The sequence below is a fragment of the Nicotiana tomentosiformis genome, chromosome 6 (assembly GCF_000390325.3).
Source record: "Nicotiana tomentosiformis chromosome 6, ASM39032v3, whole genome shotgun sequence".
Lineage (NCBI taxonomy): Eukaryota > Viridiplantae > Streptophyta > Magnoliopsida > Solanales > Solanaceae > Nicotiana > Nicotiana tomentosiformis.
Genome location: NC_090817.1, coordinates 75,053,668 through 75,074,050, shown reverse-complemented (window position 1 = coordinate 75,074,050; position 20,383 = coordinate 75,053,668). Strand labels below are relative to the sequence as shown.

Sequence of the window (20,383 nt, the reverse complement as noted above, 5' to 3'; positions counted from 1 at the left end):
TCTATGTATTTTATATATATATATATATATATATATATATATATATATATATATATATATATATATATATATATATATATATATATAATTTATTATTATTATTACTATTATTATTATTATTATTATTATTATCAATAGTTTGATGTTATTGCAGGTCACATTAATTTAACAATGTAAAGTTTTTTTTACACAATCAATGGATAGAAGCAAAATTGTACTCTACGATTGCATGTAAAATTTAGTTTGGTTAGACGGTAGTTTGATTCAAACTTGCATTTTCTTTTATGAAAATGAATCTTGGTGTTTTGAGTAACAATTTTTTAATTAAAATAAACATACATATTAAACATGACTTCTTTCATAAATAGTGGCAAATAGGGATGGCAATGGGACGGTACGGGTGCGATGCGGTGTGGGTTTAAACACATGCGGGGCGGGCGCGGGCGCGGGGTGGATTTAAACATATGCGGGTGCAGGGCAGGGGCGGGTTTTAAAACTTAATTAAAGAAGAAAACTCAATTTTTTGCCTTAATGAAGATAAAATTGATTCCACGTAATATATTGAAGCAAAATAAAATTTCATATTATTTAAACCAATTGCTTGTACGTCATATTGTTCTGAAAATGTAATATCTAAAAATTACATATCAAGACCACCTTCCATTGGATTAGAGAATTGGCTTATTTATATATTCCAGTGGCTTAAGAATTATTCCAATGGATTAGCTTGAATATAATAAAAATAACATATATTCTATTAGCAAAAATAAAAAGTTAAAAAGCAAAGAGTTACTATCATGTCAAAGTTTTTTGTTAAGTAACTTTTATTGCATATGTGCCAGATTTAATTCTAGTAAGTATCTTATCTTCTTCTTTCCTTAGCTAAAGCCTCCCGTAATCTTTAAAATAAATAAAAAGTATGAGTAGATATCATAAATGTATAAAACAATTCTAACCAAAAGATTATAAATAAATAAACTAACAAAATGAAGGGAAAAAAGAGTTAAGCGGTGCGGGACGGAACGGGTGAATGCTGGTGCATTTGTAATACGGGACCGGTTGAAATTTTGTGGATTTTCTCTTAAAACCGTCATTCACCCGCCCGCCCAGCACGGCTTGTCATCCCTACCGGCAAACACTGGAAAATACTACTCTGATAAAGGGAAAAACAAAAAGTTAGGCCGTTGCAGCTCTAGATCTTCTTTTCCGTCCAAAAGTCGCCCGGGCAGTGTCAATGTACCACGGCAATTTTGTAATTCAACTAGCAATGGATAATTCAACATCAAAGCAATACAACGTTCAGCTCCCTCGTTAACAGACAGTTGTTTCTAAGAAAAAAGAAAACCACCTTTGGTCTGGAAAAGCTTAAACGACAACTTTTGAATGGTTAAAGGAAACCGCGATGGACATTGACGAGGTATCAATTCTGACTTTTTTTTTGGATAACGTGATTTTAGTCGTATAATGGAGTATTTGGAATGAAAAGGGTCCAAAGGGATTCATATAACCCACCCAAGCTAGTTTGGAATTGACTAGTTTTAGTAGTATATTCTGATTATTTTGAAACTTATTTTTTTGGTTGCAGAGATTAACAGCTTTGGAAAGGGCGTATGCGGCGAGGATTATGGTGTCGGAACAGAAAGCTCAAGTGGTAAAAGAAGAGGGCCTACGGACGCCGATGAAGCGCAAACAGATAACGGATTCTAAGGTGAACTCTTTTAAATTAAAAAGATCTTAGCTTGGGGCAGGTGAATTAATCTTTTCTTATCCTCGTGACTTGGGTTTTCTGAAGTAGACTGGGTGGTATCGCTGTGTTTCATTTTTCCTCCTCCTTTCTTGAGATCATCTTGATAATTTAATTTTGTTGTTGATTTGTTTTAATGGTCATGGCTAACTAATTAGATGAAGCGAGCATCTTTTGTTGTTGTACTAACATTGATTTTAAATGTATTCAAGTGGATATTTCTTGTTTTAAACAACGCCAAAATGATTTTCGGGACTTCAAAGGGTGATGGTTTTTCCAAAGCTGAATCTACTATCATTCCCACACTGAATATGATGTTGTTGTTGAAGTCTTTTTATCCATTCATAATATTAACCCAATGACCACAGGTAGAAGCGTGATATGTTTAGTCTTTCCAGAATTTCATACTTTTTGGTTATTACCACTCTTCATAAAGCATGTTCCTTTGTCCCAATAAGTACTTCTAATAAGGCCTTGTATGTCTTTCACCTCGAGACCCCAATTTCTTTAACAGTGTAACATCTGTAGTAAAATGACAACGGGGAAATTACAATATACCTGCAATAATATTATTTGTGAGCAGAAATACACGAATTGGCTTTAGTCATGCTGGTCACTGTCCTAAGAAACTATTTCATCAGTGTAAAATATTTTCCCAGGATTAAACAAGCTTACCTCTACTTAAAGGATACAAGAATCAGCAAAATATTAAATTATAAACCCACCTATTTAAAAGAAGGGAACAAAAGAAAATAGACTCCTAATTTTGAGAAGGAAAGACAACAAAGGGCAGCTAGTGAAGAACGAAAAAGCAAGGAAAGTTGTTGATGATTGTTGCCCAAGTTAAATGATAGGCTTTAAGAGAGGTTTGAAGCATGATAAGTGTATAACACTTGTCTTGAATTTTCATGCAATTGCCACACTCTTTTCTTCATTGCCACTTGGAAGGACATTTGTCCAATTTTGAAAATATTACAACAGTTCCCCCACATATTTTCAAAAATTTCATACAAAGAGGAGTAAGATTTGTTGGATTTGTATGGTCCAAATGCAATAGGTTTGGTGTCTTTTGGACTATGAACCAAACTTAGACTGATAAAATTTAACTTACAGAATTACTGGTGAAATATAGTATTTCTATGAACCAATAATTCTTATTGTAAGTCAGAGATCTTATCAATCACATTTTGACCCTCACAATTTTGCTGTCAATGTAGTTTTGTGCCACTAGGCCATGTGCGTGCCCGGTTATTCATGAGAGCTCTAGAGACTAGGCCAAAATCTCATAGGAGTACCCCCACTCCACTCTCATATAGGTGAATTCATCAAGTGTATACTGCTTTTTAAATACACCATCCATAAGGAATATGAATTCATTAAGAGTTATAACTCAACCTCTCAATTAGTAGCAGTCAAACACTCTCTTTTAGTGCTTCATGCCAATATCAACTTGTTATTACCCATATGAACGTACTTCATGGGATCTCCAATCACATAGGTTGGGTTACCATCTCTATTGACAACATGTCGGCCTTAACCCCACCTCTTTTAAGGTTTGAAGAATTAATTTTCTTCCCACAGGTTTAGTCAGAGGATCAGCCAAATTTATCTATGACTTCACATAGTCAATGGAAATTATTCCATCTCTCAACAATTATTTTATGACATCATGTCTCAATTTCATGTGTTTACTTTTACAATTATAAGATTTATTCTTTGCAATAGCTATTGCCGTTTGATAATCACAATGCACAGACACGGGAGGCAATACGTCCTTTATTAAAGGAATATTAGCTAAGAAGTTTCTAAGCCACTCAGCCTCAGAACCAGCTAACTCCAGAGCTACAAACTCTGATTCCATAGTCGATCTAGCTATGATCGTCTGTTTAGCTGATTTCCACGATATTGCACCACCACCAAGAGTGAATACATAACCACTAGTGGATTTTGTCTCATCTGAATCAGAGATTCACTGTACCCTTCTAAAGTAGAAAGAAATCCACTATATAGGATACCATAATTCATAGTTCCTCTCAAATATTTCATTAGTCTGGCTAATGCAGATCAATGCTCGTTGTTGGGATTATGAGTATATCTGCGCAGTCTACACACGACATAGGCTATATTAGGTGTTGTAAAATTCATTAAATGCATTAGACTCCCAATAATCTGAGCATATTTAGATTGAGCAACTGGGTCACCGTTATTCTTTTTCAACTGAGAGTTAGCATCAAAAGGAGTGCTCACAGATGTGACATTAAAATATTCAAGCTTCTTAAGAAGTCTCTCAACATAATGTTCGTGTGACAACATTATTCCATCTTCACTCCTTATAACTTTAACTCCCAATATTGTATTTACTTCACCCAGATCTTTCATATCAAAATTAGCAGACATAAATAATTTAGTACTTTGTACAATATTTAAACTTGTACCAAATATAAGCTTGTAATCAACATATAGACATATTATCACATAATCATTGTCTACCACTTTAGTATAAACACATTTATCCACCTCGACTGAAGAAAAACCGTCTCTCAGTTAGACTTGTTTAAATTTTTCATACCACTGCTTAGGAGCTTGTTTAAGGCCATAAAGAGATTTAATTAATTTACAAACTTTATTTTCTTGTCCTGGAATGACACAGCCTTCAGGCTGAACCATATAAATTTCTTCTTCTAAATCACCATTTAAAAAAGCTGTTTTAACATCCATTTGGTGGAAAAAAAGCTTATGGATTGAAGCTAATGTAATTAAAACTCGAATAGAAGTAATTCTAGTCACTGGTGCAAATGTATCAACATAATTTATATTTTGTTTTTGAGAAAATCCTTTTGTTACTAACCAGGCTTTATATTTATCTAAAGATCCATCAGGATTAAGTTTCTTTTTGAAAATCCATTTACAACCAATTGGCTTTGTACCAGGAGGTAAATCTGTTAAAATCCATATTTTATTTTTCAAATTAGAATCAATTTCAACTTTTATTGCCTCTTTCAATAATTAGCTTATGAAGAAGATATAGCTTCAAAATAATTTGATGGTTTATTATCGACAAGAAAAGTTTGAAAATCATTTCCATAAGAAAAATATTCTTTCCTAGGCCTTTTACTCCTTTTCAGTTCCTCGTTAGAGGTATTTTCATTATTTGTTTCAACAAGTGTGAGAAATTTTATGAGATAATGGATAAATATATTCAAAAAACTCAGCATTCTTTGTCTCAATTATAGTATTGCAATCAAGCACATCTCCTTTTGAAACAAGAAATCTATATGCAACACTATGTTTAGCATATCCAATAAGCATACAATCAGCAATTTTAGAACCTATTTTTCTCTTTTTAGGTTCAGGCAAAAGAACTTTAGCAAGGCACCCCCACACTTTTAAATATTTCAAGTTAGGTTTATAACACTTCCACAATTCATATAGAGTTTTGCGAGTTTTTCTATGTGGTATTCTATTTTGTAAGTGACATGCAGATAATATAGCTTCACCCCATAAATTGTCAGGTGCATTAGAACTAACTAACATAAAGTTCATCATCTCTTTCAATGTTCTATTTGACTCGGGTGAATAAGGCGGAGTTACTTCATGAATAATTCCATTCCTTTCACAAAAATCATTTAAAGATAAATATTTTCCACCTCTATCAGATCTAATTCTCTTGATTTTTCTACTAAGTTGATTTTCAACCTTAGTTTTATAAGAAATAAAAGCATTAAAGGCATCATCTTTATTTCTAAGCAAATACAACTTAGTAAATTTAGAAAAATCATCAATAAAAGTCACATAATATCTTTTACCACCTCTAGTCATAGTCTGCTTTAGATCGCCTAAATCAGTGTGAATCAAGGATAATAATTCGGTTTCTCTATTTACAGACAAACAAGTCTTTCTCGTACTTTTAGCTCCAGCACATATTTCACACTTGTCTATATTGTTTGAGTCTAAACCAGATATTAAGCCCAATGACTGCATTTTTCTTATATCTGCGATATTAATATGTCCTAGTCTAGCATGCCATAAAGAAATAGACTCAACCATATAAGCAGAAGCAGATGCATTTCCATTGATAACTGTCACGACCCAAAATTCGCATGTCGTGATGGCGCCTATCTTAATACTAGGCAAGCCGACAACCTTAATAACCCACAATTTCTTTTAAATAGTGAAAACATAATAATTAATTTTAAGGAAAAAATCCCTCAAATACTGAATATAAATATACTCCCAAAACCCGGTGTCACTGAGTACATGAGCATCTATACATCACAAGTCCGGAAAACACGGTCTATATAGTCTGAGACCAAATAAGTAAACAAGGAGATAGGGAAGGAGAGATAAGGTCTGCAAAACACAGCAGCTACCTTTGAATCTCCGAAAAAATCAACTGTGCGAAAGAATCAACACCCACTGTGTTTGGGATCACCTGGGTCTGCACACGAAGTGCAGGGTATAGTATGAGTACAACCAACTCAGTAAGTAATAATAATAAATAAAGAACTAAAAGTAGTGACGAGCTTCTCAGCTAATTCCAAATACAGTACTGGTGCGTGATCCGCCTCCCCCTCTTGGGCGACCCCTGGCTGACTGACCCCCACCCCGAGTTGACTGGGCGGGTGGCGAAGTAACTGGTGCTGAAGTCTTAGTCTGACTCCTCTGCTGCACTGGACCTCCCGAGTGACGAGGACACTGTCTCCACATATGCCCAAATTCCCCGCACTCAAAGCAACTCCCCGGTATTGATGGTGATGCGGACTCAATCGGGCCCCGAGAACCAGAATAACTGCTAGAAGCACCCGGTGCAAATGAACCGTGAACTGAAGGGGCACGAGACGAACTCTAGGCTAGAAGGGCACTGAGAGATGACTGGCCCTGATGAGAACTATATGAACCATGGCCGGATGACGCGCCACGGTGAACTGGACGACCCGTCTGAGCGTGTATGTAAGAACGACCCCTACCGCGGTAAAACTGACCCCCTGAAGGAACACCGCTGAAATAACCTGGACCACGAGGCCTCTTGGCCTCCCTCTCTCCACGTTCCTGACTACAGACCATCTTTATATGCCGAGCAACGCCAACTACCTCATCAAAAGTAGCACCAGATACTCTCTCCCGAGTCATAAGTAACCGTAGCTGATATGTGAGGCCATCAATGAACCTCCTAATCCTTTCCCTATCAGTGGGAACCAACCAAACTGCGTGACGAGCCAACTTAGAAAATCTCATCTCGTACTGCGTCACAGATATGCCATCCTGACTTAACTGCTCAAACTGTCTGCGCAACTCCTCTCTGCGAGACTGCGGCACAAACTTCTCCAAAAAGAGAACGGAGAACTCCTGCCATGTAAGTGGTACTGCACCGATCGGCCTGCACCTTTCGTAAGCCTCCCACCATCTGAAGGCAGTCCCAGAAAATTGAAAAGTAGTGAACGAGACCCCACTGGTCTCCAGAATACCTGCTGTCCGAAGCATTCGCTGACACTTATCCAGAAAATCCTGAGCATCCTCTGACTCAACACCGCTGAATGATGGAGGTTGAAGCCTCCTAAATCTCTCAAGTCTCCTCTGCTCATCATCTGCCATAACAGGAACTATCGGGGCCTGAGCAGCTGCAGCCGGCTGGGCTGGTAATGCCCCCGGTATCTGAAGTCCCTGTACTACATGATCTGGAGTACGGGCAACAAGGGTATGAGTACCTCCCCGGCCTGAGAAGTGGCAGGTGCGGCCTGAGCCGAAACCACCCGAGCAAGGCCAGTGCAAATAGTCAAAATCTGAGCTAAGGCCTCTTGAAGGCTTGAAATCACAATGGGCACAGCTGGTGCCTGAGCTGGTCCTGTCGGCTCAGCTATGTCTGGAATCTGCTCCTGAGCTGGAGCAATTGGTGGTGCTACATGTGCTACTCCAACTGTTGTACGAGCTACACCTCTACCTCTACCTCCGCCCCGGCCTCTACCACGGCCTCGGCCTCTCGCGGCCCTAATTGGTGGCTGACCGTCCGATCCGGTAGTACGTGTTCTCATCATCTGTGAGAGAATAGAATAACAGAATTTTAGTTTCCGGAATCAACAAATTCGCACGACAGAATGCTAGAAGGTAAAATTTTCGTAAGGGTTCGCCAGCCTCTCGAAGATAAGTACAGACGTTTCCGTACCGATCCGCAAGACTCTACTAAACCTGCTCATGACTCGTGAGACCTATGTAACCTCGGTTCTGATACCAACTTGTCATGACCCAAAATCTGCATGTTGTGATGGCGCCTATTTTAATACTAGGCAAGCTGACAAACTCAATAGCCCACAATTTCTTTTAAATAGTGAAAACATAATAATTAATTTTAAGGGAAAAATCCCTCAAATACTGAATATAAATATACTCCCCAAACTCGGTGTCACTGAATACATGAGCATCCATACATCACAAGTCCGGAAAACACGGTTTATATAGTCTGAGACCAAATACAGTAAACAAGAAGATATGGAAGGAGAGACAAGGTCTGCGAAACACAGCAATTACCTTTGAATCTCCGGAAAAATTAACTGTGCGAAAGAATCAACACCCACTGTGTTTGGGATCACCTGGGTCTGCACACGAAGTGCAGGGTGTAGTATGAGTACAACCAACTCAGTAAGTAACAATAATAAATAAAGAACTGAAAGTAGTGACGAGCTTCTCAGCTAAGTCCAAATACAATACTTTCCAACAACATTTAAAACTCCATAGTAATTTTATATCAAATTTGACTGAAACAGAAAATATTGTTTTTCCGAAATTTCCAAAATAGTGATATATGACAGCTGAAGTGCAGCAATAATAAAATCAATGCATTCTCTCAGAATAACAATTACTCAGTCCTCCCATTCACTCCAACCTCACAGTCACTCTTTCCTCACAGTCACTCATTCCTCCCAATCACTCCGCACTCGGCACTCGCACTCAATAGGTACCTGCACTCACTGGGGTGTGTACAGACTCCGGAGGGGCTCCTTCAGCCGAAGCGCTATATCAAGCCAATCATGGCATATAACAATGAAACATGCTGCGGCGTGCAGCCCGATACCATAAATATCCTCACAATTAGGCCTTCGACCTCACTTAGTCATCAACCTCTCCAGTCTCTCGGGCTCTCAGAAATCATGATAAGCAGCCCAACAACAATGATATGATGCATCAATAATGAATAAGAGAGGTTGAGGTAAAAATGTGCAAATAGCACTGTGACTGAGTGCAAAACAACAATTTAGCAGATAATTCCACAACTACACGACCTTTGTGGGTCCCAACATTGTAAACATATGAATTAAACATGATTCATAGATCAATTTCTCTAATACGGGGAAAAATGTACGGATATCAACAGATTTTTCTACACAGTTCCATGGAATTGACCAAGTCACAATTCCTACGGTGCACGCCCACACGCCCGTCACCTAGCATGTGCGTCACCTCAAAACCAATCACATAATATATAATCTGGGGTTTCATACCCTCAGGACCAAATTTAGAACTGTTACTTACCTCAAACCGCGTAATTGCTTACTCCGCTATGCCCTTGCCTCATGAATCGACCTCCAAATGCATCGAATCTAGCCACAAATAGTCCGATTCAGTCAATAAAAATTATTGGAATTAATTCCACATGAAAATACAAATTTTCCATAAAAATTCGAAATTTAACTCAAAAATGCCTGTGGGGCCCACGTCTCGGAACCTGACAAAAGGTACAAAATCCGAAAGCCCATTTAACCACGAGTCTACCCATACCAAGTTTACCAAATTTCGACATCAACTCGACCCTCAAATCTTCAAATTAAACCAAGAGGGTTTTCTAAATCTTCCAACTTAATTTACTAATTAAATGTCAAAAACAACTATGGATTCGGGTAATTTAACCAATATTGAGTTAGAAACACTTACCCCGTTGTTTTCCTTGAAAATCTCTCGAAAATCCTGTCTCTGAGCTCCAAATCGGTAAAAATGGAACTTAAACATTTTGCCCAGTCATTTCTTATATTCGATCGCAGACAAGGTCCCGCGATCGTGAAGTGCAATTGCAAGCTGCCCAGAAAAAACCCTACGCGATCGCGATGTCCTTCACGAGCAAAGCACAGGATCCTCAGCCACACGCGATCGCATAAAGCAAACGCGTGGCCCAGCCTTCTGCCTCATTCCTCTTCGCGAACGCAGCATTTCCCACGCGTTCGCGTAGCACAGCCTGGCCAAACCTACGCGATCGCGGATGCCTTCACGCGATCGCATAGCACAAAATCTCACTGCTCCAACTTAGCCTACGCGATCGCAGACATTCTCATGCGATCGCGTTGAAGGAAACCAGTGACAGAAAACCAGCATTCTTCAGCTGGAATGCCAAGTCCAAAATTGATCTGTTAGCCGTCCGAAACTCACCCGAGGCCCCCAAGACCTCAACCAAATATACCAAGTATCAACAAGTCCTAAAACATGGTACGAACTTAGTCGAAATCTCAAATCACATCCAACAACGCTAAAACCACGAATAATACCTCAATTCAAGCCTAATGAACTTTGAAATTTCCAATTTCTACAAACGACGCCGGAACCTATCAAATCACGTCTGATTGATCTCAAATTTTACACACAAGTCATAGATGACATAACAGACCTATTAAAATTTCCAGAATTGGATTCCGACCCCGGTATCAAAATTTAATCCCCCGGTCAAACTTCCCAAAAATTCAACTTTCGCCATTTAAAGCCTAATTCCATTACAGACCTCCAAATAATTTTCCGGACACACTCCTATGTCCTAAATCACCATACGGAGCTATTGGAATCATCAGAATTCAAATCCGAGGTCGTTTACACATAAGTCAACATCCGGTCAACTTTTCCAACTTAAGTTTTCAAGTATGAGACTAAGTGTCTCATTTCACTCCGAAATCCTTCTGGACCCGAACTAACTAACCCGGTAAGTCATAAAATAACTTTAAAGCATAACTTGAGCAGTAAATGAGGGAACATGGTTATAATACTCAAAACGACCGGCCGGGTCGTTACAATAACATCAGAAATATTAAGTACAAAGAGTCCGTGGTTACAGTAGCACTTTCCCACAAACACATTGTTTTTTGTCATTATAATATTATCAGATTCAAATGACAGTTTCACTCCGGCTTTTCCCAACAAGGATACAGAGATCAAGTTTGCCCTCATAGTAGGAACATGTAGTACAACAACAAGGGGTAAAGTTTTTCCCGAAGTGAGTTTCAGGAGAACTTTACCCTTACCCAAGACTTTGGTAGTACTTGAGTCTCCAAGGTAGACCTCTTCCCTATCATCCTCGGGGTATAAGAAGAAAATGCTTTTCGATTTGCACAAATGTGCCGAGTAGCCCCAGAGTCTACCACCCATTCTTTTGCATGTGCTACAATGTTTACTTGAGAAATGACAACTGCAATAATATCACCTCCTTCAGCTAAGTTAGCCTTAGGAGTATTAGTTTTTCCTTCATCATTTCCTGCTCTGTACGTGTACTGTGAGGCATGATGGCCTGGTTTTCCACAAACAAAACAAGAGCCTTTTTTTCTTTTAAGGTTAGGATTTTTAGGCTTGTAACCTTGAGACTTATTCTCGTACCTTTTGCGGTTGTTGTTGCTGCTTTGCACTAAGTTTGCTTTAAGAGCTGTCATCCTAGCTTTGGCAGATTCTTTTCTGTTGGAGTCTTCAATTAGGATGTGGGTCACAATTTCCTCAATGATGAAATTTTTCTGTTTGTACTTTAAGTTGTTTTTGTAGTCACTCCATGAGTCAAACAACTTTTCAATTAGCACTCCAGCAGCAAACTTTTCTGGTAAAGACATCCCTTCGGCCTTCAAGTCTTCTAGCAATTTTTGATATTCGTTGATTTGCACGTTCATCTCTTTATCATCTCTCATCTGCCACTAATATAATTTTCCTACTACAAATTTTTGTTTTGTAGCATTTTCAACAGTGAAGTTTTTAATTAAGGCTTCCCAGATAGCTTTTGCTTCCTTATAACTGCAATACACGTCAAACAATTCACTAGAAATAGTTTATAATATAGTATGATGGCATACCTTGTTGGCATGTTTCCATGATTTCACTATTTTATTATCAGCGTCTGCACTAAGTTGTGGATATAGCAGTGCATGTGCAACACCATGGACATCAAGCAGTGAGAAAATACGTTCTTGCCAATGCTTGAAATTTTCATTGGTGAAAATTTCAATAGTTGACACATCCGGAAACAGCCTAGCATATGATAGTGCTACTGGGACTGGAGCAGCGGAGGTAGCGCAAATATTGGTGGTATCGACAGTATTTTCAGCATCAGTGTTGTTTGCCATAGTTTCTTAGATTGTAGTAAAATGACAACAGGAAAATTACAATATAACTGCAATAATATTATTTGTGAGCAGAAATACACGAATTGGCTTGAATCGTATTGGGCACTGTCCTAAGAAACTATTTCAGCAGTGTGAAATATTTTCCCAGGATTAAACAAGCTTACCTCTACTCAAGAGGATACGTGAATCAACAAAATATTAAATTATTGTGAGAAGGCACGAGAAAAAATATGTTATTGATATTAGATAATAAATACAATACAAGAGGTCCCTATTTATAGCTATACACTACAAGGAGATATTACTCCTCTTCCAATGTAGGACAAGACTACACTATACATATCTGTAAACTAACACTCCCCCTCAAGCCGGTGCATACACATCATATGTACCGAGCTTGTTACATATGTAGCTAATACAAGAACCAGTAAGAAACTTAGTGAAAATATCTGCTAGTTGATCATTCGAGTTTACAAACTTTGTAACAATATCTCCTGAAATTATTTTTTCTCTGACGAAGTGACAGTTGATCTCAATGTGTTTAGTCCTCTCATGTAACACCGGATTTGACGCAATATGAAGAGCAACTTGGTTATCACACACTAGTTCCATCTTGCTAATTTCTCCGAACTTTAACTCCTTGAGCAACTGCTTGACCCAAACTAACTCACACGTCGCCATAGCCATGGCCCGATATTCAGCTTCGGCGCTAGATCGAGCAACTACATTCTGTTTCTTGCTCTTCCACGAGACAAAGTTACCTCCTACTAGAACACAATATCCAGACGTAGAACGTCTATCAAAAGGTGATCCTGCCCAATCAGCATCTGTGTACCCAACAATCTGCTTGTGGCCTCGATCCTCAAATAGTAATCCTTTGCCTGGAGCTGACTTTATATACCGAAGAATGCGAACAACTGCATCCGAGTGACTATCACAAGGAGAATCCATAACTTGACTTACAACACTCATCGGAAAAGAAATGTTAGGTCTAGTCACTATGAGGTAATTCAATTTGCCAACCAACCTCCTATATCTCGTAGGGTCTCTAAGAGGCTCCCCATATCCAGGCAGAAGCTTAGCATTCGGATCTATAGGAGAGTTAATAGGTTTGCAACCCATCATTTCAGTCTCCTCAAGAATGTCTAAGGCATACTTCCGCTGTGAAATAACAATACCTGAGCTAGACTGAGCGACTTCAATACCTAGAAAATACTTCAATCTGCCCAGATCCTTAGTCTGAAAGTGCTGAAAGAGATGTTGCTTCAGATTAGTAATACCATCCTGATCACTGCCAGTAATAACAATATCAAGAACTGGAGCTATAGGTGGTGGAGCTACAACTGGAGCTGTAGGTGGTGGAGCTACAACTGGAGCTATAGGTGGTGAAGCTACAACTGGAGCTGTAGGTGGTGGAGTTGGAGTGACTGAATCTCCAAAAGATGAAACTGGTAGTACCTCAGAAATATCTAAGTGATGACCTGAACCTGTGAAGTATGATTGGGTTTCAAGGAAGGTAACATCATCGGACATAAGGTACCGTTGGAGGTCAGGAGAGTAGCATCGATACCCCTTTTGTGTTCTCGAGAAACCCAGAAATACGCACTTAAGAGCACGAGCTAACTTATCTGCTCCTGGAGTAAGGTTATGGACAAAACAAGTGCTTCCAAAGATACGAGGTGGAAGAGAGAACAAAGGTAAGTGGGGAAACATGACAGAGAATGGAACTTGATTCTGGATAGCTGAAGATGACATACGATTAATAAGATAGCAAGATGTAAGAACTGCATTCCCCCAAAAAGGCAACGAAGCATGAGATTGTTCGAGTAGGATACGAGCAGTTTCAATAAGATGTCTATTTTTTCTTTCAGCTACCCCATTTTGTTGAGATGTGTACGGACAAGATGTTTGATGAATAATTCCATGGTAAACTGCTGAAATGGGGAAGACAAATACTCTCGGGCATTATCACTACGAAATGTGCGAATAGAAACCCCAAATTGATTTTGAATTTCAGCGTGGAAGGTCTGAAAAATAGAAAACAGCTTAGATCGATTTTTTATCAAAAATATCCAAGTGCACCTGGAATAATCATCAATGAAACTGACAAAGTAGCGTAATCCCAAGGTGGAACAGACCCGACTAGGACCCCAAACATCTGACATGACTCACACTCTAGAGCTGACAAGTGAGATAAACCAGATACCATTTTCGAAGTTTTGACAAATTGGGATGTCCCAACCGTTTATGTAATAAATCTGGTGAATCAGTAACAGGACAAGTTGTAGAAGGAAGACAAGATGTGAGTCCATGTGATTTAGCAAGGATAAGGTAATAAAGTCCGTTTGATTCACACCCGGTACCAATGATCCGCCCCGTACTGCGTTCCTGTATAAAAACATGGTCATCAAGAAATAAAACAGCGCATTTAAGTGATTTGGCTAAGCGACTAACAGCTATGAGATTAAAAGGACTATTGGGAACATAAAGGACTGAATCTAAAGGTAAAGAAGGAAGTGGGCTTGCTTGACCTATTGTAGTTGCCATGGTTTGAGACCCATTGGCCATTGTGACTTTGGGAAGAGATTGAGAATACGAAATAGTAGTGAAAAGAGATTTGTTACCAGAAATATGATGTGATGCACCTGAATCAATGACCCAAGACTCAGAGGATGAAGATCAGGAGAAACAAGTCACGCTATTACCTGTTTGAACAACAGAAGCTATCTCAGAAGATGTCTGCTTACATGCTTTGTACTGAAGGAACTCAATATAATCTGCTAAAGAAACTATTCGACTATTCAAAGTATCGGTTCCCATGTCGTTATAATTTGTAGTAGTAGGGTTAACTTGAAAAAGTGGAAATAAGTAACTCCGGTGAGAAAACTGAAGAAATAGCTTGAAAAACACTATTTACAGCAGGAAAGCAGAACGCTGTTCTGCGTCGGAAACACTGTTCACGCCGGAATCTACTGTAGCGGACGGAAAAACTCAAAGTGGTCGGAATGAAACAAAACCAGTGAGGGTAGGATCGGAATTACTAGACGATCTTACTGTTCAGCTTGAACTTTTTTCAAAATCTGGACGGAACAGTGCTCACGTGCCGGCGCGTGGGTCAGATCTCGCCGGAATTTTTTTTCTTTTCTAGGCGCGTGAGTGCGCGTGGACGTGTGTTTTCTGGTGGGGTTGACTAGGGTTTGGTCGCCGGAGCCTGAGGAGTCTTGTGGTGGTGTTGGTTTTTGCACAACACCAACAGAAAGTGATTTGCTTACGGACAACCTTCTAAGTCGCCGGAAAATTGCACGGCAAAGAGGTCTTTCTTCCCGGAAGTCGCTGGAACGATGCACAACGACGAGTTTCTCACTAATGCTCTGATACCATGTGAGAAGACACGAGAGAAAATATGTTATTGATATTAGATAATAAATACAATACAAGAGGTCCCTATTTATAGCTATATACTACAAGAAGATATTACTCATCTTCCAATGTAGGATAAGACTACACTATATATATCTGTAAACTAACAATTACAAACCCAACTATTTAAAAGAGGGGAACAAAAGAAAATAGACTACTAATTTTGAGAAGGAAAGACAACAAAGGGAAGCTAGTGAAGAACGAAAAATCAAGGAAAGTTGCTGATTATTGTTGCCCAAGTTAAATGCCTATTTATAGGTTTTAAGAGAGGTTTGAAGCATGACAAGCACTTGTCTTGAATTTTCCGTGCAATTGCCACACTCATTTCTTCATTGCCACTTGGAAGGACATTTGTCCAATTTTGAAAATATTACAACATCTTCCCAGCTTACTAAGTGAAACTTTCTAGCCTTATCTGGTGAATCCCATAAGAAGTTCCTTCGGAGCATGAAGCAATCACATGTAGTAAGTACATAAGGATGCTAAAAGATATGCTCTAAATTGATTTTTCCTTCCCTCCCTTTACTACTAGCCTTTGCTCAACTCTAGCCTTTCCTCAGCTCTTTCAGTCACCAAATTCCATGCTGCTTGATCCTTGTTAGAACCGCTCGATGGTAAGGCTAGACAAGTAGTTGAAAAAGCGCCAACCCTGCGATTGAGCACCTGTACTTAATTCTCAATGTTGTCCAAGTCAATGGAAAGGAATGAATTTTCACTTCCTCAAGTTTAATTGAAGAGTGAATTCATGTGATAAATTAATCCACTTGGAAGCATACTGCTTAAGAGTCTTAAATTTCACAAATGTTAAAAAGAGAAAATCTTCCCAAATGTATATCTCTTCTCCTTTTATTTATTACCAGTCATCAAAGAGTTCTTGGGACAAAATTAGAAGTGATGCACCGTATTGGTATCTCATTTTTTTTTTTAATAGTCCTGTTATTTGTTATGTTTATATATCCTTGTTAATTTTCTTCTTATATTTGATTACTTTATTTATACCTTGAACATTTTATTGTAGACTATTGCCTCTTTCTGCAAGAAATCATTGTTAAACCAAGCTACAGTATTATATTCAATGTTCACACGATCGTATTTTGTCATGATGCTATATATGTTAGGTTCTGGTGTTGAAGTTGGATAGATTCGTAGTAGGAATTAAGTTGACAACCAATTTAGAATTTTTTGAGTCCCACTGTTGTTCTAGAACGGTTAACAGACTTATTACATATATTTCACCTTTAAATGTGAGCCTTCTTTGATTCTCATTTATGAAAGAAGCTTCTTTGATTCTCGATTCCCATGCACATGCAACCAACATTAACTTTTCTCTTTTCTTTTCCCTTTCTTTATATATCATTCTTCTAGAAGACATCTTGCAAACATATTCTTTTCCAGTCCTCCACATATTTATATTTTTTCCATATCTTATTGATCTATCCTTGTTGACAGATTATTGAATCAGAGTTGGCATCCTTTAGTCAACAGAGGAAGATTGAAGAACTTGAAGCTCAACTTGAGGAAGCGGAAGATATTGTAAGTGATCTCACGAATGAGTTGAGAGAAGTTCAAGCTGAACTTGAGAGAGTCTACAACAAAGAGAAAGAAGGAAAGAAATCACAGGATCATGATATTACTACTCCTGGAGAACTACCAAAGGAGAACACAATTGTATTGGCTCCAGAATCATAGAATGACTCTGTGACAGCTTCTAATTCAGAGGTCGCCAGTATGAACCAGAAAATTGAGCGCTACCAGTGTTCTCGGAGAAAGGTTAACATTGGAAATTGTTATGTTGCTAGTGCGGATTTACCCTCGGTAAGTTTCAGAAACAAAGCGCCAGAGTTATACCAAAATGGACGTATACAGAGAATTCGTGCTGCTGAAGGAAACCTGTTAGATAGTGAAATTATTCACAAAGACACATTTTCCGGACATTTTTCAAAGATGGAAAAAATGCCAACCAATAATTTCTCGAGAGAAGATTCAATTCTAGCCAAAGGCAATGCTCCTAGTGAAGATCCTTCTAAGATGGCCCAAGGATTGTCCACAGGAAAAGCTGAACAAGGCATGAAGCTGGGATGTGCAGAGAGTTCTGATAATAAACCAGTCTGTTGGGGGCGTCTGATGTAAACAATAGGGTTCCTAGCCAACCTCTAAATGATAGAGTGATTAAGTACACATTCCAAAGAAAGAGAAAGAGAGAATTGTTGAGTTTATCTGGCGAGAATGCTTCAACTGCGAAGAGCTTCTCAAAGAAAATGAATGTGTGAAACTACATAGCCCCTTCCGGAGACACAGGATGAGTTCAGTGACAGGATCATCTCGGGACAGTTGGCGAATGGCATTCGGTTGCTCAACAGGTTGGTTATTCATTTATGTATTTATTTATTTATTGCCATTGATATTTCTGTTGTATACCTATCTTTGTTTAGATACCTTTGACTGCTGTACCTTCAATACGAGATTTGTATTGAAGTGTTCCCTCACATGAATGTGATGACATGGATTTTTGGTAGGAGCAGGTTGTTGGAGCTCGTCCAACTATTATAATATGCTTTCTCGCGTCCAAGAAAAACAAGAGAATGAAAATTTGACAAAATTTGATGTCATTTTGATTACTTAAAAACTTTAATATGTGAAAGAGGAGAAAACTTGGAAGTTCTGTCTATTTTTAGATCTACGTGGGAAATTGACCGGGAGTTTTGATAATGTGTTGCAACTCCGTGAAGATTGATCTGCTTTCTGGGCTTACTGACAGTCTTCCACAAAGTTTCACAATTTCATCAGTTCCTAGCATTTACGAAGTTTATGCCAAGGAGGCCTCATTCTAGTGTCAAATTACGAAAAATGGCATGTAAAGATTTGCTTTACAATTAGTAGTATTTAGATAGATTAACGATTTGAAATAATTATTATGAGACTTTAATTAAGTTGTTCAATTTCTTTTTATCAAAATGTAAAAAATAAAATCACAAAATAGAGAGAGAGAGAGCATGTTTCTGAGACGTTGGTCGTCGATGTGTTATTGTCGATGCATGAGGTTAGTTTTTGTACATATACTGGGTATTTTTGTCTTAATAAAATAAAAAAACAGCTTATGCTTTTGATCTTAATAGGAAGAACCTATTTTCACTTTCTTCCCAACTGAAAAAAACAGCTGCTACTGCTACTGAAAAGCACTTATTTTTCCCCCAGAAGTTTGGCCAAACTCCTAACTCTCCAAAATAAATTTCTTATGAAAAATAAAAGCTTCTAGTTTCCCAAAAGTTTGAGCAAACATGCTATGAACTCTGTTCATTATTCCATCAGGATAAATTTTTCAAGAAAGAACATATAGGGATAATGAATGTATCAACTCTGTGTATTGCAAAGAGCAAGTTATGCTGGTTTAATGCTCAGTACTCTTTAGTAATGTTAACAGGTTGCCTTTATGCTTCACATATTGCCCTATTTTTGTTGGTTTGCTGAAAGTTTGATGGCTGTTAACATCATAACATGGTACACTAGTTTCAGGTTTCTGGAAATATGTTGTGTATCTCTTGGTTGCTCATATCTTCCCTATTTGTTCTTGCCATTGAAATTGAGTGTGGATGTCTTCTATGCCAGAAAATGAGGAATGTCTTTTGTCAGCTATTTCTGGGATCCACCTTCGGATGCACTGATAGTATATAGGCATGATGTCCAGTAGGTTTACTATCATTATCGTATCGTTTGGGTGCTGTCATTGTACCAGTATATGGCTTTGAAATTAAATGTTGTTCATCTTCCCTGTTTAATTCGTTTAATCATCCCTTTTACAGATTTTGTTGTGAATGCTTCTGTTGATAAAGAATCACACTTTTGATGGTTTAATCTGGATTACAATCTGAGGGAGCCTTTGGCATCCCTTGTTACTTTAAAAGAGCTGAAATGGTGTTTATCTTTCCTAGTGTATTGAATTGTTAGGAAAACGTTATCAATAGGAAGTTTGATCTCATCTGATAATATTATGCCATTGATATATATTGCTCTTAATAACCAAATCTCAGCTAAAGTGATTTTCAGTAATATTATAAGTGATTATTACTAATAACCAAGGTTGAAAGTCTCATATAACTTTGTAACACATTTTTCTTGCATCACTGTTGTGTGAAAAACAACTCTGTTACTGTGTATCTATTGCATGGGAAAGATTTTAATTGAAGAATGTGTATTAAACATAAGCGTGTTTGGAAAGTCACAAGGGAATTGGATTTAAGTGTAATTGGGGATAATTACATAGTTTCTCGTGTTTGTTTGGCTAAGTAATTACTAGGACAGTGTGAAATTACGTGTAATTGGGAGGGAGTAATTACACTCCTCAATTCTAAAGGGAAGTAAAGAATTGGGTGTAAGGCAACCTTTCAAATTCCCTTTTTTCCCCTTTCAAATACTTTATGTTTTTCATCTGGAAAATCTTTCCAAATGTTGTCTGCAACTTCACTCTAGGCAATTTGTATGTTATTAGTTCTTGGCCAATTCATATTTTACTCCAGACAGTTCATATTCAAACGATTTGCAACTCATATTTTCTATCTGCAGTTCATATTTTACTAGTTCTATTTTCTAGTTTCTTCGTATAAATATTAACTATAAAAAAATACTTTATGAGCTCATATCTGTCCTTTTTATATTCACATGAGTTGGTAAAGAATTTTGATTTGTTATTGAAATTTTCATTTTTCTCTTTTAAGTTACAATATTATTTATATGGAAGATGCTAATTATTTTCCTTATGATATTATTTAGTATTTAATAATAATTAATATATTTTCATCCAAAAAATATGTATTTTTAGTACACAATAATAAATAATATATATATATATATATATATTTGTCGCACAGTA

At 37.8% G+C, this 20,383-nt stretch overlaps 1 protein-coding gene across 3 annotated transcripts; it reads left to right on the top strand.

Moving 5' to 3' along the window:
• Window positions 1-993: 993 nt before the first annotated feature.
• On the top strand, window positions 994-19,368 carry LOC104117049 (uncharacterized). 3 transcript variants are annotated; one of them, XR_690997.4, is made up of 4 exons: window positions 994-1,417; window positions 1,586-1,708; window positions 16,966-17,876; window positions 18,039-19,368. XR_690997.4 is itself a non-coding variant. In XM_009628029.4 (4 exons), the coding sequence occupies exons 1-3, from the start codon at window positions 1,403-1,405 to the stop codon at window positions 17,203-17,205; spliced, it is 378 nt and encodes a 125-aa protein (XP_009626324.1). In that variant the 5' UTR covers window positions 995-1,402; the 3' UTR covers window positions 17,206-17,876; window positions 19,024-19,368. The 3 variants fall into 3 exon arrangements, 1 of the variants encoding a protein (XP_009626324.1); XR_690998.4 differs by having other exon boundaries at window positions 18,033-19,368; XM_009628029.4 differs by having other exon boundaries at window positions 995-1,417; window positions 19,024-19,368.
• Window positions 19,369-20,383: the final 1,015 nt, after the last annotated feature.

Bases quoted from the DNA above. Each gene is read 5' to 3' on its own strand.
- LOC104117049 (XM_009628029.4), top strand. The intron at 1,709-16,965 runs GTGAACTCTTTT...CCTTGTTGACAG, and splicing joins AACAGATAACGGATTCTAAG to ATTATTGAATCAGAGTTGGC.